Below are 13,081 nucleotides of genomic sequence, written 5' to 3' on the forward strand. Positions count from 1 at the left end.
TCTTTTAGTTTAGTTCCACTTTCACAGACAATACACATCTCTGTTGTGATGCATTTTATATAACCACCTTGACACTTGGCACACACCACAATGATATACAGAAGATTGCCTGGGGTACAATGTGAATAGGTCATGTGACTCAGCTCATTACCAATGAGTAATATATGGCAGCTGTATTTCTAACATTTTGTATAATATCTAGTATACTGCAGCACATTTCAGTGTAGGTAGTGTCAACATTATCCAACCTGTATTTAATTAATCACTTCCAATGCAAATATACATGTAGAAAGAATCTCACTACAATAAATGAAAGTGTTAGAATTTGTATGTGAGGGTATAATTTAACATTTTCCACATTTGCATTGGGAATTACTGTGAAGTCAATTCCTGTCCTCATAACACAGGATCGCGCAGCGATACATTGCCAAAACCTCTGGCTCAGTAGTTTTAGTTTACGAGAACACTTCCTAGAAAACAAAGACACTATTATTGTATTAACAACACAAGCAACACACTTGCAGATTAGCTAATGGATACTAAACATTCACCACCTCAAACCCAGGTAAAAAATTAATTGACCAGCATATAAAAATATGAGTTTTATTTGGAATACGTTTTCTACTCTCCTGTGATACAGTATAAATACATTCTATAAATACTGACCCCAGGTGCCCCTCTGTGTCACAAAACTGTCAGTTGAACCCATGGTGTCCCTTTGTGTCACAAAACCCATGTCCAAAAATCATGGTAAATGGTAGAAAAGCTGAAAAGGCGTTGGGCCCCGGTTGGAGGAAGAAGTGGGAGGGGGGAGCAAACATCTATGTGAGTATTCATATGTACAACAGTTTGTTAGTGTTACTGCGTATGCTTATATATATATGTATATACATATATACGCACACTCATACATATACCCACATACATGCACAAAGAATTTGTTCTACACCCATATACAAACTTATCCAAGGAGGCAGAGGTAGGAAACTTTGTGTATGAAATACATATTTTTATGTAAAAACAGTATAAGGTGACTGCTGCCATGGTAATCACTATATAATAATCCAACACTTTAAAATCTTCTATACATATTAAGCTCAAAGCTCTATTTCAAAATGTCATTATGCAGCCAAACAACATTTGTCATATCTTTCCTAGTGGGATTTTAAACCAAGACCCCTTATTGTGACTTTCATTGTACAGTCCGAATAATCGACCTTACTTATAGTCCGCGTTCACATCTATGAATATAAGATCACAAACCATTAGACACTTGAGAACAGAAAAATATGCTTTTATAGGTAGCTATCACTGAGGATAACAAACTAACTGATTAAACAAGTCTGTCTTACTAGCACTCCCCACTGTAGATATAGTTGTTGGATTTGGCAAAATTAAATTGTTTGTTAAGTATTTACTCTCTACTTCAAATGGAAGCCAATATAACAATATCCAAACACTAATCAGTTGTAGGTGAAATATGATCTCTAGGTACTCTTGACATACAGGTCCTGGAAAGCCAATGCTTGGATGTGTTTGCTAGGACCTATAGTTCAGTCATAGCTAGAGACACATTGCCTATGCTGTGAGTAATGCATGTTAGAAACCAATTATTACAATATTTTCAAGATGGCTGGCTGTAGATATTTGGCACTGGAATGATTAAGGTAGTATTGAAACTGGGGCAACTGTTTTCAACCCCATTCTATAGCTGGTGTATGAATTTGGCACACAGTTTGGATAGACCTGAATGGGGTAAGTAAATGAGGTCAACCAACGTCATCTATTTAATTTGTGGCCACTGTCATTTTCTATTTTTGTATTCTGGTAACAATCTTGTAACATTTCTAAAAACATCAACATTTTTAGAAATATGATCTCTAAAGATCTAAATACTGTTTACTCCAATCTATCTATGCTAGTAATGTAGATATTTAATCTACTGCACCTCATTAATTCTGTTCCTCCAGGTATAAAGACAGTAATGAATTGGGGGTCATTGGACGGACATTGATGACGTAGATAATGTTGGGAAGGGATGGGAAAATACGTTGGGCTTGTCTCCCTCCTGCCTCTTCTCCATTCATTATCTCCATTTTCTTAGTTACAGACCATTTATCTGCAAAAGCAAATCCTTTCCTTGGCTAAGCTTCCTGCACTCTCTACGTGCCTCCGCAAGGGTAAAAGCACTTTAGGAAACAAGAGCACAAAAGAAGTGTGTTCTTGATGGGTCATGACTGAACAGACCCTTTCCATCATAGAAGCAAAGCCCCACACCTGTCCCCCTTCTTCTTTGGGGGTATGGAATGTGTCATTTAACTTCTCCCTTGTCTCAGACACTTCATATAGGTTAAGTGTCAAGACAAGGGGGAAGTGCAACATGGTGGGGTGCTATACTCTAGTGGTGGAGTGTGAATGGGGGAGGCCAGTGCTGTTAAAGCCTGCAGAAAAGGTGTTGTATGGGTGAAGGCTTTGCAGTCCCACCAGAGAATTTGGAATCATGGTGATGGTGTTAGGTGTCATGAGTGGAATATCATCAGGTGAGCGACGCAAAGTAAGTGTGTAGTCAGGAAGTGTGGCCAGACGCAGGTTGTCATGGCTAGAGACTCCACCACCCTCACAATCAGGGTGTCCAGCATTTATCTGTAGAGAATTTAGCTCCTCGGGAGGTACAGGGCTGTGTGACGGATCTCGCGTGACTGAGGCACGCTGTGGACTAGGCTGGCGCTGTGTGTCCTGACGTCGCTTATCATTACGGTAGTATAATGCAGCAAAAGCCAGCACATTCAGGAATAAAAGAGAGGCTCCCACAGCAATAGTGACACTAAGCTCTGTAGAGTAGTCCCTTGGATCCTGGATCACAACTGGGTCCACTGGGTCCAGTTCTGGGTTCCACTTCGATGATGGACCATTAAGAGTGGGTGAAATAGCTGGCCGTCTATTGCCAATGCGCGTGTTACGTGAATTTTGAGTAGTATCGGATGGTGGCACCTTTGTAGTAGTAGAAGTATAATGAAACATATCGTGTAGATTGTATAGGTGTGGAACAAGGTGCTTCCAGAATGCCACCTTGGTAGCTCGATAGTGGTCACGCACACGTGGTTTCAGGCCAATGTGAAGGTAGAGTTGCTCCCGTGGGTTGTACTTAGACCATGCCACTTCTTCAAAGCGGTTTGCCTTTGTGTGGATGAACTTGGTATCCTGCGGAACAGGTTTGTTGGGATCGCTAGAGGAGAAAAATAAGAGGTTAAGTGACAAATTTGTAAAATAACTGCCTAAAAATATTCCTGACAGATAACTTTAATCAGACCTTATCTTTAGATCCAAATGTTATATACAAAACTATGCTTTGTTATGCTACTTACAGCAAAGATATCTAATGTGACCTTCAGGAGGTACCCTTGTTGTCTTTCTCATAACTAACCCTTTTTTAATTGTTACTATTGACCATGAGGAGCAATCTTTGGGCTCAATTCAATTCAACACGAATTGAATAGCACTGGGAAGGAGCTACTGGAGCTATTCAATTCAGCGCGCTGTTAAGCCCGACTGAAGGATTTCTTTTCGCACTCCTCCTGGTGTGCATGCAGAAATCCGACAAAGATACTGGTGTGATGCTGTTTTCTGTCCTTAGTGCGGCGGAAGCAGCATCACAGCAAGAACTTAAGTGGGAGAATGTCGGTTCTCACAACTAAACACCATGTTTAAGGCGTGAGAACGGGCATTCTTTGACATAACAGGGCGCTGAATTGAATAGCTCCGGGAGCTCCTTCCCGGTGCTATTCAATTTGCGTTGAATTGAATTGAGCCCTATGACTGGCAGGAGATGCTTTTTCAATCAATGGCCCTTTACTCAAGATTCAGTCTGCTGCTTGTCATTATATGGAGGACAGTGCACAAAATCATAATATAAATAAATAATAATAAATAACAATAATTAAAATATAAAGCACTGCTCATAGATGTCACAGATGATACCTATAAACATATACATATTTCCAGGAACTGAAGCTCAGAGATGTATTCACACACACACTCAGTTACATTTCTATTTTGCCTAAACTTTTGCCTCTTTTTCCAGCAACAAAACAGCCCAAATGTTTCATAAATATATTCCCATGTTCTCTGATTTAAACACTGCTCTATTTCCTTACCCAGTTTTGGCAAAGTTGGTCCAGTATGTCATGACTACAGCACTCAGCATCACATCATTCTTGGAAAAATTGCAAGGGAATAAATCTGTTGGACCCACCATAGGGACACCAAATACATAGGGTACCTCATCCCCATGGGCTGCATCAGACCACGCAGGTTTCATCAGGCTCTGGCAGTGATGGTAAAAGGCATAAAAATAAGTGGGCGAGCCATAACGGGCATGTAAATCAGCCGTCACCACAGATGGCTCCACCCATTGATGATCAGTGAATAGAGCCACTAGTGTCTTGCGACGAGTCTCAGGATTGTCTCGGTCAGCCCAGTCTGTGTACATGAACTTGATGGTCTCACGGAGTGTGTCTTTACCTTCTGGGTACCCATACAGATTGTCAACAAAGTTAGACACTGAGTAGTCAAAGTCACTTCCAGAAACACCATCTTCCGCATCCACCACATTCTCCACAAACTTGAGTCCCTCCCCTTGGTTGACCCCCAGCATTATATCATAATTTAGGAACTCTCCTTGCTCCATGAGAATCTCTGGGTCATCTGGAATTACATCTCCATCAATGACTGGACCAAAGGCTACATGATACCGGGCTGGTTGAATATCTTGTTCCACCAACTCTTTGGCATTTTTCTGGCGCAAGCAGCTAACCATCTCCAGAGTGTCTAGTACATTGCATCCCACCTTCTCCGCAAGCAATCGGGTGTACTTCACAGGTTGGTAATTGACAGCCCAGCTGGAAAGGGCCGAACCGCTTTGTATGATAGCTCTCTGGAACAGTCCTGTCACAAAAGACCAGATCATGTACATGTACACAGTTATACTAAACATGACATAACTTTCATTCTACCTGCTTAAAGTGCAACATTTACTCGGATATGATTACTTTAAACTATGAGTTTCTGTATCTTTGCACCATTAATCATATCATCAGGGTAACATACAATGTTCATGTCTTTGAAGTGGGTGTTTCTGGTTTTCATCCCAGCATCAGACACTGTGAGACAGAAAGACAGACACAGATACAAAAAGATCAGCAGCCCAACTTCCTGCCCAGCTGGTCTCAGTGTGTGCCAGGGAAGAAAACACAGCACAAGAGGATCTTTCTAAAGACGAGGAGATGGAGAAAATTAGTGGAATCAGAGAAGAGGAAAGGAGAGAGAACTAGAGAAAGGGAAGAGGATAAATGTTAGGAAATGAACGATATGAAATAGGTGGATGCAGGAGTCTGTAATTATAAGATAAACTGCTGTGAAAATAATATTATAAGTGTAATAATTTGCAAAGTGAGTTGAGCCATAAGGCAGATGATGTCATATACCACATAAGACAATGAATTAGGACAAGCACAAAAAAAAAAAAAGAAATACCATGACACGCAAACATAAAAACTGAAGGAGTTCAGGAGGTTAAAGTATGAATGGGGCACACAAAACAAAAGGTTGCTCTTTTTGAGGATCTCAGTGATTATTGTACCTTGTGAGCTGGCCCAAACACAGACATCTGCTGATGGAATCATGGAATAATGTCAGGTGATCCATAAACCTTCAATGTCGTGGGACAGACACACAGACATGGAGTTACAGCATACAGTCATGAAAACATGGTATAGTGTGATGGTACAATGTGATGTTCATTGGATGTTATATTAGAAGTAGTGTCAACAGAGGTGACTGAAACTGATTCAAATGTTGTTCTAGTAATATTCAGGATGTAGTTTTAAGAAGAGTTCTAAGATGTTCATTACACTTGAATCCTGGGATGACATCTAGACAAAACAGGACTTACACAGTCTAACAAATTCCATATATACCTTCAGAGTGGTGAGAGAGGGTGAGAAGACTGACGCAGGATGCTCCAATACCAGAGCCGAACACTGTGATCCTGTGTGGGTCACCGCCAAAAAATGCCACATTCTCGCTCACCCAGCGCAATGCCTGGATCTGATCAAGAAGTCCATAATTTCCTTTAGCTGCTTGATCTCCAGTACTCAAGAATCCTGGAAAAAGATAATATGTTTAATTAGAGAGGTTTCTGTTATAGAGTATTCTATATCTGTGATACAGTAATAATGTTACATTCTATCTAAAAACAAATATAACCTTATTTGGAAATAATAGAATGAAAGAACAATACATAGGAGAAAAATAAACAAAAGGCAAGCAAACAGAAATATAAATATATAAGCACACTTTCTAAAAGACAAATGTATGATTGCTAGCCTGCAGTCACTGGTCGCTGTCATTATTTCTGCAGCAGGATATACAGTATAAACACATAATTAGAAAAATAGTTCTGTACATCAAGATTTGGTCTTGCGTTAACGAATTACAATTTTAAAAAGTAACCGTACAAGAAAAGACACAACAAAATGTGAAGGATCTAGGAGGGAGACAAGTAGTAAAAATAAAGAGATGACGTAAATTAATAAAATTAACACTGCATCACTAATTCCCAATTTTAATATTAAAATGCTTCAGGAGACCTATTATCTGTGATGATGCCCTGAGGATGACAAATAAATAGCTTTATTAATTACTGTATTTCCATTCAATAATTACAGAAACAGAGCCAAAGGCATATTCGGGAGATGAGGGCGTGGGTGACTACACAGAAACCCAAATCATGGGAGAATAAGTCTAAAGCTGAGTACACTCTAAACGATGTGTGCACCCAGAATTGCGACTCACGCCCCTCACCCCCATCGACCGGTAGACATTAGACGATCCGGTGCCCGACCGTCTGATATGTCGGCACCTGCCGGATCCAACTCCATGGGGTCGCCAGTCACATTGTCAAATTGAGTTGCATGTAGGGCCGACCTGACGATGCGGCTGACGACCCCGCGGGAGCGCGCAACGGCCAACATAGTGGGTACACATTTGACGATTTGAACCATTTGACGTTCCAATCTATTGGAATCTGAAAAATTGTTCAAAATATCATTAAGCGTGAACCCAGCTTAAGTAAGATTGCAGAAAAGGTGACCAAAAATAACATTAAATATATATAGAAAAATATAATGAGAGAATCAATCACTAACCCAGAACTCCCACACGATAGTTTAGGGTGATAACTATCACATTTCCATAGCTGGCCAGCACACTTCCATCAATCATATTCCCACTGCCCTCCATGTAGGACCCTCCATGAATGTACACCATGACTGGTTTGGCTCCTGTGTCCCGGATGTCTGCAGAAGGAGAAACAAAAGTAATGGAGCCTAAACAAATCATTAAGAACAGAGTGCCAACCAGAATAGATCAGCTGTCTCATTCACACAAATAATTCAGCACCAACATGAATCAGGACACACTCTCTCAACAGTAGCAGCATGAAGTCCAAAATAGTGCACAGTACACTACTTACTAAAAATACTGTGTCCACAACTGCCCCATACAAAAAAGTACAGCTTTCTCCAGCTTAACCATCCCCTCCCACAGCATACAATGCAGAAGCGAGCCAAGCATGCAGCTCATGCCACAAATTACACAAGCATTTTCTCAGGACTGTGGCTTCCATTATATTTGATCAAACAGATAACACCTTGGTGGAACAGGCACAGTCCTGTGAAGGAATATGACGACAAGGGTGTGAAATGAATTCCCCAGTAACAGACACAGCATATAGCAATGTCCTATTTACAGGAGAAGGTCTATGAACACAAAGAAAGAAGTGTGGAGATTGTACAGGTGCACTGACACACTTGAGAATAAACAGGAGAGCAGTAAGTGGAATAGCGTCACCTCAGCTGAAGGAAGGGAAAAAGGTCTAAATATTGCAATGGTACAGTTGTTATGGCAATAACCAGAACCCAAGCAATAACCAAGCTGCTCACCCGCAAAGCTTGCAACCAAATTTAGCAATAAAAGTAAAATAAGAGAACCAGAGAGAGGGAAATAGGGGTGATAGGACAGGAACATGGATATGCTTAATACACTGTAAATCCCTGAATCTACTTTCTCCAAGCTATAAAGAAAGACAACATTCTGTTATACAATGTATTATTTCATAAACATTACTTTACAGCCACATGCCTGGCAGATTGGCTAAAGGGTACTTTATAGCTCTACCCAGCACATGATGCTAAAACCCTTCAACCTACAGTATCAAGCCTAAACATTCCTAAATGGAACAGTAAAAATATCAGGAGGAAAAGCTTCAAATCTGACTGTAAGAATGGGAGAGAGTAAAACATGGAAACAAGAGGTCATGGAGGAATTGGGAAAGATATAAAGTTTAGATGGGGAGTGCACCAAAAACACAGGATTAACCTGCTGACATATTTTCTAATGGGTGGGAGGGAAGGAGCAAAATGGATGGGAGGAGAGTATGATGATAACAGGTTCCATGCATCAGCCTCAGCCAGCAAATACCTCCTTCCTCGTCTTCGTCATTATCCGAAACCTCTTCCCCCTGTTTCTTAGCGCTGGGTCCTGAGCAGAGCAGGAGACCGAGCCGAGTAAACAGAAACAAACAAGAGAATTCAAGAGATAACAGGTCTAGAGTGTATAGGACATGAGCTCTTACCCTGGGGTTGTAGGGGACGTCTCATAGGAGGGCATATATCACAGATTTACATTACAATGTTCCCTGGGGTTGGGGCCTGCACAATTTCCAAAAAGGGCAAAGGGAAGGGGTAGGTGAATAGCTCTGATAATATTAAGGGTATATGTTTGTTTCATATGGGATGAGATTTTGTGTCTTCTAAAGTGTTTGTGTACTACTTTATATGAAGTCAGTTTTGTTTACTTAATGATAAATGTATTACATTTTGGGGAGGATGACGCAAATATAGGGTTTCATGTATTACAGTGCCTTTGTTTGAAAATGTCTGTGATGACTGCATTATTATTGAAAGTGGATAGAATAATATACATTTTAAATGTGTTATTTCATGTGCATAATGCATCTCTTGCATAACATGCTTCTACAAGATTCAGGAGTGTTTATGTAAATAGTATTGTGGGGTATAGTGCTGTGTAGCTCAAGAAAGGTGACTTAACGTTGATAGACAGGGTGGTGTTGGTGATATTAAGGTTGTGGTCTCTATAAGACCACAATGGCAGCACCATACACATCATTGGGTTGGGAACACCTATCGCACTGCTCCAATCAGAGGTCTGCTCCAGTTAGACGTCATAAGATTGGCAGGTCCTGGTTAACAAAAGCAGCACAGACATTAAACTATGCTGATTATTGTTTTCCTGTAGATGCAGGTAAAGGAATGGTAAGTTGCTTCCTAAATATAATTATGTGATAATCACTGGACATAAATTGTGAGCACTATCTTAATTTTTTTAACTGCTGGTCTCAAAATAACAAATTCTAGCCCAGGAGTTTAAAAGTGATTGTATAACGCAAAAAATGTCAAAGAAAGCATTAAAAAATGACTACACTGAGGGGTAAATTCAATTAGCTGTGAGAGGGGTACATTCAATTAGCTGCAAGGGGGCAAATTGCCACTGTAATAGCATTTCAAAATCCCCCCCCCCACGGGCCGTTCTCGTACTAGACTCGTGGGATTTTGTACGCAGCTCTATGGGGCTGTGAACAAATAATCAAGAGTCCGGAGGTATTGTAAGCGGGGTTTATAACCATACTTACTCATTCCGCAAGGGGATTCGCAGCTATTTGAAATAACCCCTAAAAATGGTTTTGACAACATTTAATAAACCAAAACCTTATTTTACAATATCTGTCTATTTTGTAAACTCAGGAGCAAACTGAGCAAAACTTCACAGTTGAAGAACATGGCTGTTTATGCTTTTTATATCAATTCCATAATTTTATGTGAGAATGTATTAGCCATTCAGGTTTATAATTAACATTAAAGGTAGGGTGTACTAAACACTTTTAACAAAATGATATTGAAAAATGACTGTAATCTACATAGGGATTAACTACATGAACATAGGGACAGGCCAACAATCAGACACACAAAAACATTTACACTCATACAACTCTTCATAGAAAATACAGTATATTAATAGATGAATTGTTGCTTTGTCATGAGCCCTGCAAATAATGATAGTTTATTGTATTTATTAGTGTTTTTGTCTTTCAGTTATGTTTTATGAGTACATCTGTATTAAATACTGTCTTCGGCTATTTCAGATTGTGTTGGTACAAACCGTTACACCAATACATTTGATAGCTCTACTTATGGTATAATAACTTTTTTTTAACACTCCAGGTGCCTGCAAGATTCTACTAAACCAAGTGTCAGAGAGCAGTAATGATAAGATTACGTCTCCTAGCAGCTACAGATAAGGAAAGAGCGAAAAGTGTTAGCAGGTACACTATTTTAAAAGAAGAGTGGACAACTCGTCATCTGTGAGGTAAGTACATAATTAATTTAAAGTTAGACCACTTGTATTCCTCCAATTAGCATAATCTGAATTAAATCCCTGATGTTAAGTCATCGTTAGCCTCAATTATTTAAATCAGGCCATGTTGTTACAACTGGAAGAGAGGTTGGAAAAAGGGAAACAGAACTTTTATGGTCCAGGTGGAATGGGTCACGATAAGCAAATACAGATTGGAAATGCCTTCCCCATGAATAAACTAATAGCTCAATTATATTTTGTGATTATGAGCTCCTGATATATTTGTGAATGTTATTAGTGGAGCTTCCATGTAAAGTTATAGGCAGTTTGTGTTGTTTTTTGGTGAACTTCAGACGAGATATAAACTGCAAATTAAGATGACAGCCTATCTTATTCCTACATTTCCATCATTTAGGCTTACTGCTTCTGTTTCACTGTAAAATAATAGCAAACTGCACAAATGAATGCACGGAAAAGAGAAATATAGCCAAGAGGGATGACATAATGCGTGTATGGGTGTACGCTAACATGGGGAACTAGGACTAATTAGGGGTTCTGGTCGCAGCAACTTGCTAAGCTGCATTATTGGTGGGGCAATAAGGGCATTATCTCCAAGGGCCCACACACAATAGGGGCTCCCACCAGGACTAGGATGGACCAGGAATGAGACAGAATACCTTTCCAACACTTATTTCAGATGCAGGAACTACATTTCATAACATGCCTTCTCTTCCTTGATTTTAAGTACAGCAACAGATGTATCCTTATACATCTAGCCTCAATACGTCACGCAGCGCGACTTGCCTGGCGTGAGTGAGCCGCCAGCTCCCGTGAGACTACCGTCAGGCATCTATTTTTTGCCAAAAATGCATCTAAGTTGCAGTGTGACTAGGACGCACTAACAGACTGTGCTGATTACATTGATATGACACTTGCATATCTGTGTGCACCTGCATATCTGTGTACCCCCATCTTACGCAACCTCCACAATATTCGTCCACTGAGCTTCCACCAGCAACTTCAGTACTATCTAACTCCCTCATGCTGTTTATTGGTTTCATCTAATGCCATTGTGTTTACGTTCACGTAGTCAATCTGTCATCTATATCAGTGGTTCCCTAACTGGGTGCTGTGGTACCCTGGGGTTCTTCTGGGAACTTGCAGGTGTGCCACGAGTTGGTTGTCCAGGGCCAAATCAAATTATTTATGGTTTATATGACAGACAAAGACCAGAGCTGGTGGCTGGCAATCATAAAATATGTGCACAAACAGAAGCGCAACCCTGCCCACCACCATATAACTGAACCAAAGGCCACATAACTGAACCTACAGATGACAGATAAGCACAATTTACTTCATTTAATCATTTTTGCTAAATTTTTCAATAAGAAACTTTTGGCCTAGTGGTGCATTGAAAAGAAAATGCTGATACTCTAAGGCGACGTGATTTACTAACATTTGGGGCCCACTGATGGCTCTAAATGTAATAAGCCGGTGCTGCTGCAGGAATACCTGCAATTATGCACATATTTTTAAAACAGCAAGCATGTTAAAGGCTAAACCAAGCTGGTTCAGCCTTTAACAAACTTGCTGCTTTAAAAATATGGGCATCCCTGCAGCGCTGCTGGCTCACAGTCTATTACATTTAGCCCCTGGTATTGTTTTATCTACAGCATTGCATCTCTTACATGATCCACAATGTGGGGCTCACTCTACCCTTCCACCAGTGCCTCTTATGTATTTGATATGTATTTTGTATGCCTTCATATTGCTTGTCTTCCTCATTGAACCTATTCAGTGTGCCCAAGATAGCTGCCTCATCTAGGGTGGGTATTTGACAAGTATTTTGCTTTCCCCCACTATGTATCATATTTATACATATTGCTTATCCTGCTCTTTTAACCTATCCAGAGCGCCCAAGATGGCTGCCTCACTAGTTGTCATTGGAATGAACAATATATGGGTCTGTTGACGTATAACTACGTATTGCATATCCTGCCAACTAAGCCAAGCAGTGTGCCCAACATGGCTCTTTGGAAATGGGTTTATTCAGATGGATGTACTGTCTGTAACACAGCAGTATTGGGTTTAGATGAAACATCATATAATAACTGCCATTACAACAAATGTATACATACCATCTGATGACATTGTGTATAACACAAAAAATGCCATAGATTTTTAATGCATATGGGCTCTTGTGTTTGTTCCTACATTACTGAAGCTCATGATACTAGATTTATCAATCAATAGCCTCAGAAGGGGAGCATAACTCCTAAAGGGACTATGTAATCTATGTACTAAGCCTTAGAAAGAGATAAAGAGGACGGAGATAAAGTACCAACCAATCAGCTCCTGTCATTTTTCAAACACAGCCTGTAAAGTGACAGTTAGGAGCTGTTTGGTAGACACTTTATTTCTCTCCAAAGCTTAGTACATAGACCCCTATGTTTTACACTGCCACTTGCGAAAGACCTTGCCTGCATCCCCATATCACATCTCTCATAACTCTATCTCCCTCCACTTTATCTCTCTCAAGGCTTAGTACATCTCCCCCAGAGACTGTATTGCCAGTGTAGCACAAAATACT

The 13,081-nt window shown here is 40.2% G+C and overlaps 1 protein-coding gene across 2 annotated transcripts in view; it reads right to left on the minus strand.

Annotated features, from left to right (window-relative positions):
• Positions 1–589: 589 nt before the first annotated feature.
• Positions 590–13,081, minus strand: part of NLGN3 (neuroligin 3) — a 127,209-nt gene continuing 114,717 nt past the window's right edge. Inside the window, exons 3-7 of one of the 2 annotated variants that reach the window (XM_088445524.1) lie at positions 8,539–8,598; positions 7,206–7,355; positions 5,976–6,161; positions 4,155–4,944; positions 590–3,226 (exon numbers count right to left, since the gene is read on the minus strand). In XM_088445524.1, the coding sequence (XP_088301650.1) occupies positions 2,392–3,226; positions 4,155–4,944; positions 5,976–6,161; positions 7,206–7,355; positions 8,539–8,598 (2,021 nt within the window). In that variant the 3' untranslated portion in view covers positions 590–2,391. The remainder of the gene's footprint in view (positions 3,227–4,154; positions 4,945–5,975; positions 6,162–7,205; positions 7,356–8,538; positions 8,599–13,081) is intronic. The other variant, XM_088445525.1, reaches the window with a different exon arrangement.

This window comes from Taudactylus pleione, unplaced genomic scaffold (assembly GCF_031769625.1).
Source record: "Taudactylus pleione unplaced genomic scaffold, aTauple2 ptg000381l, whole genome shotgun sequence".
Lineage (NCBI taxonomy): Eukaryota > Metazoa > Chordata > Amphibia > Anura > Myobatrachidae > Taudactylus > Taudactylus pleione.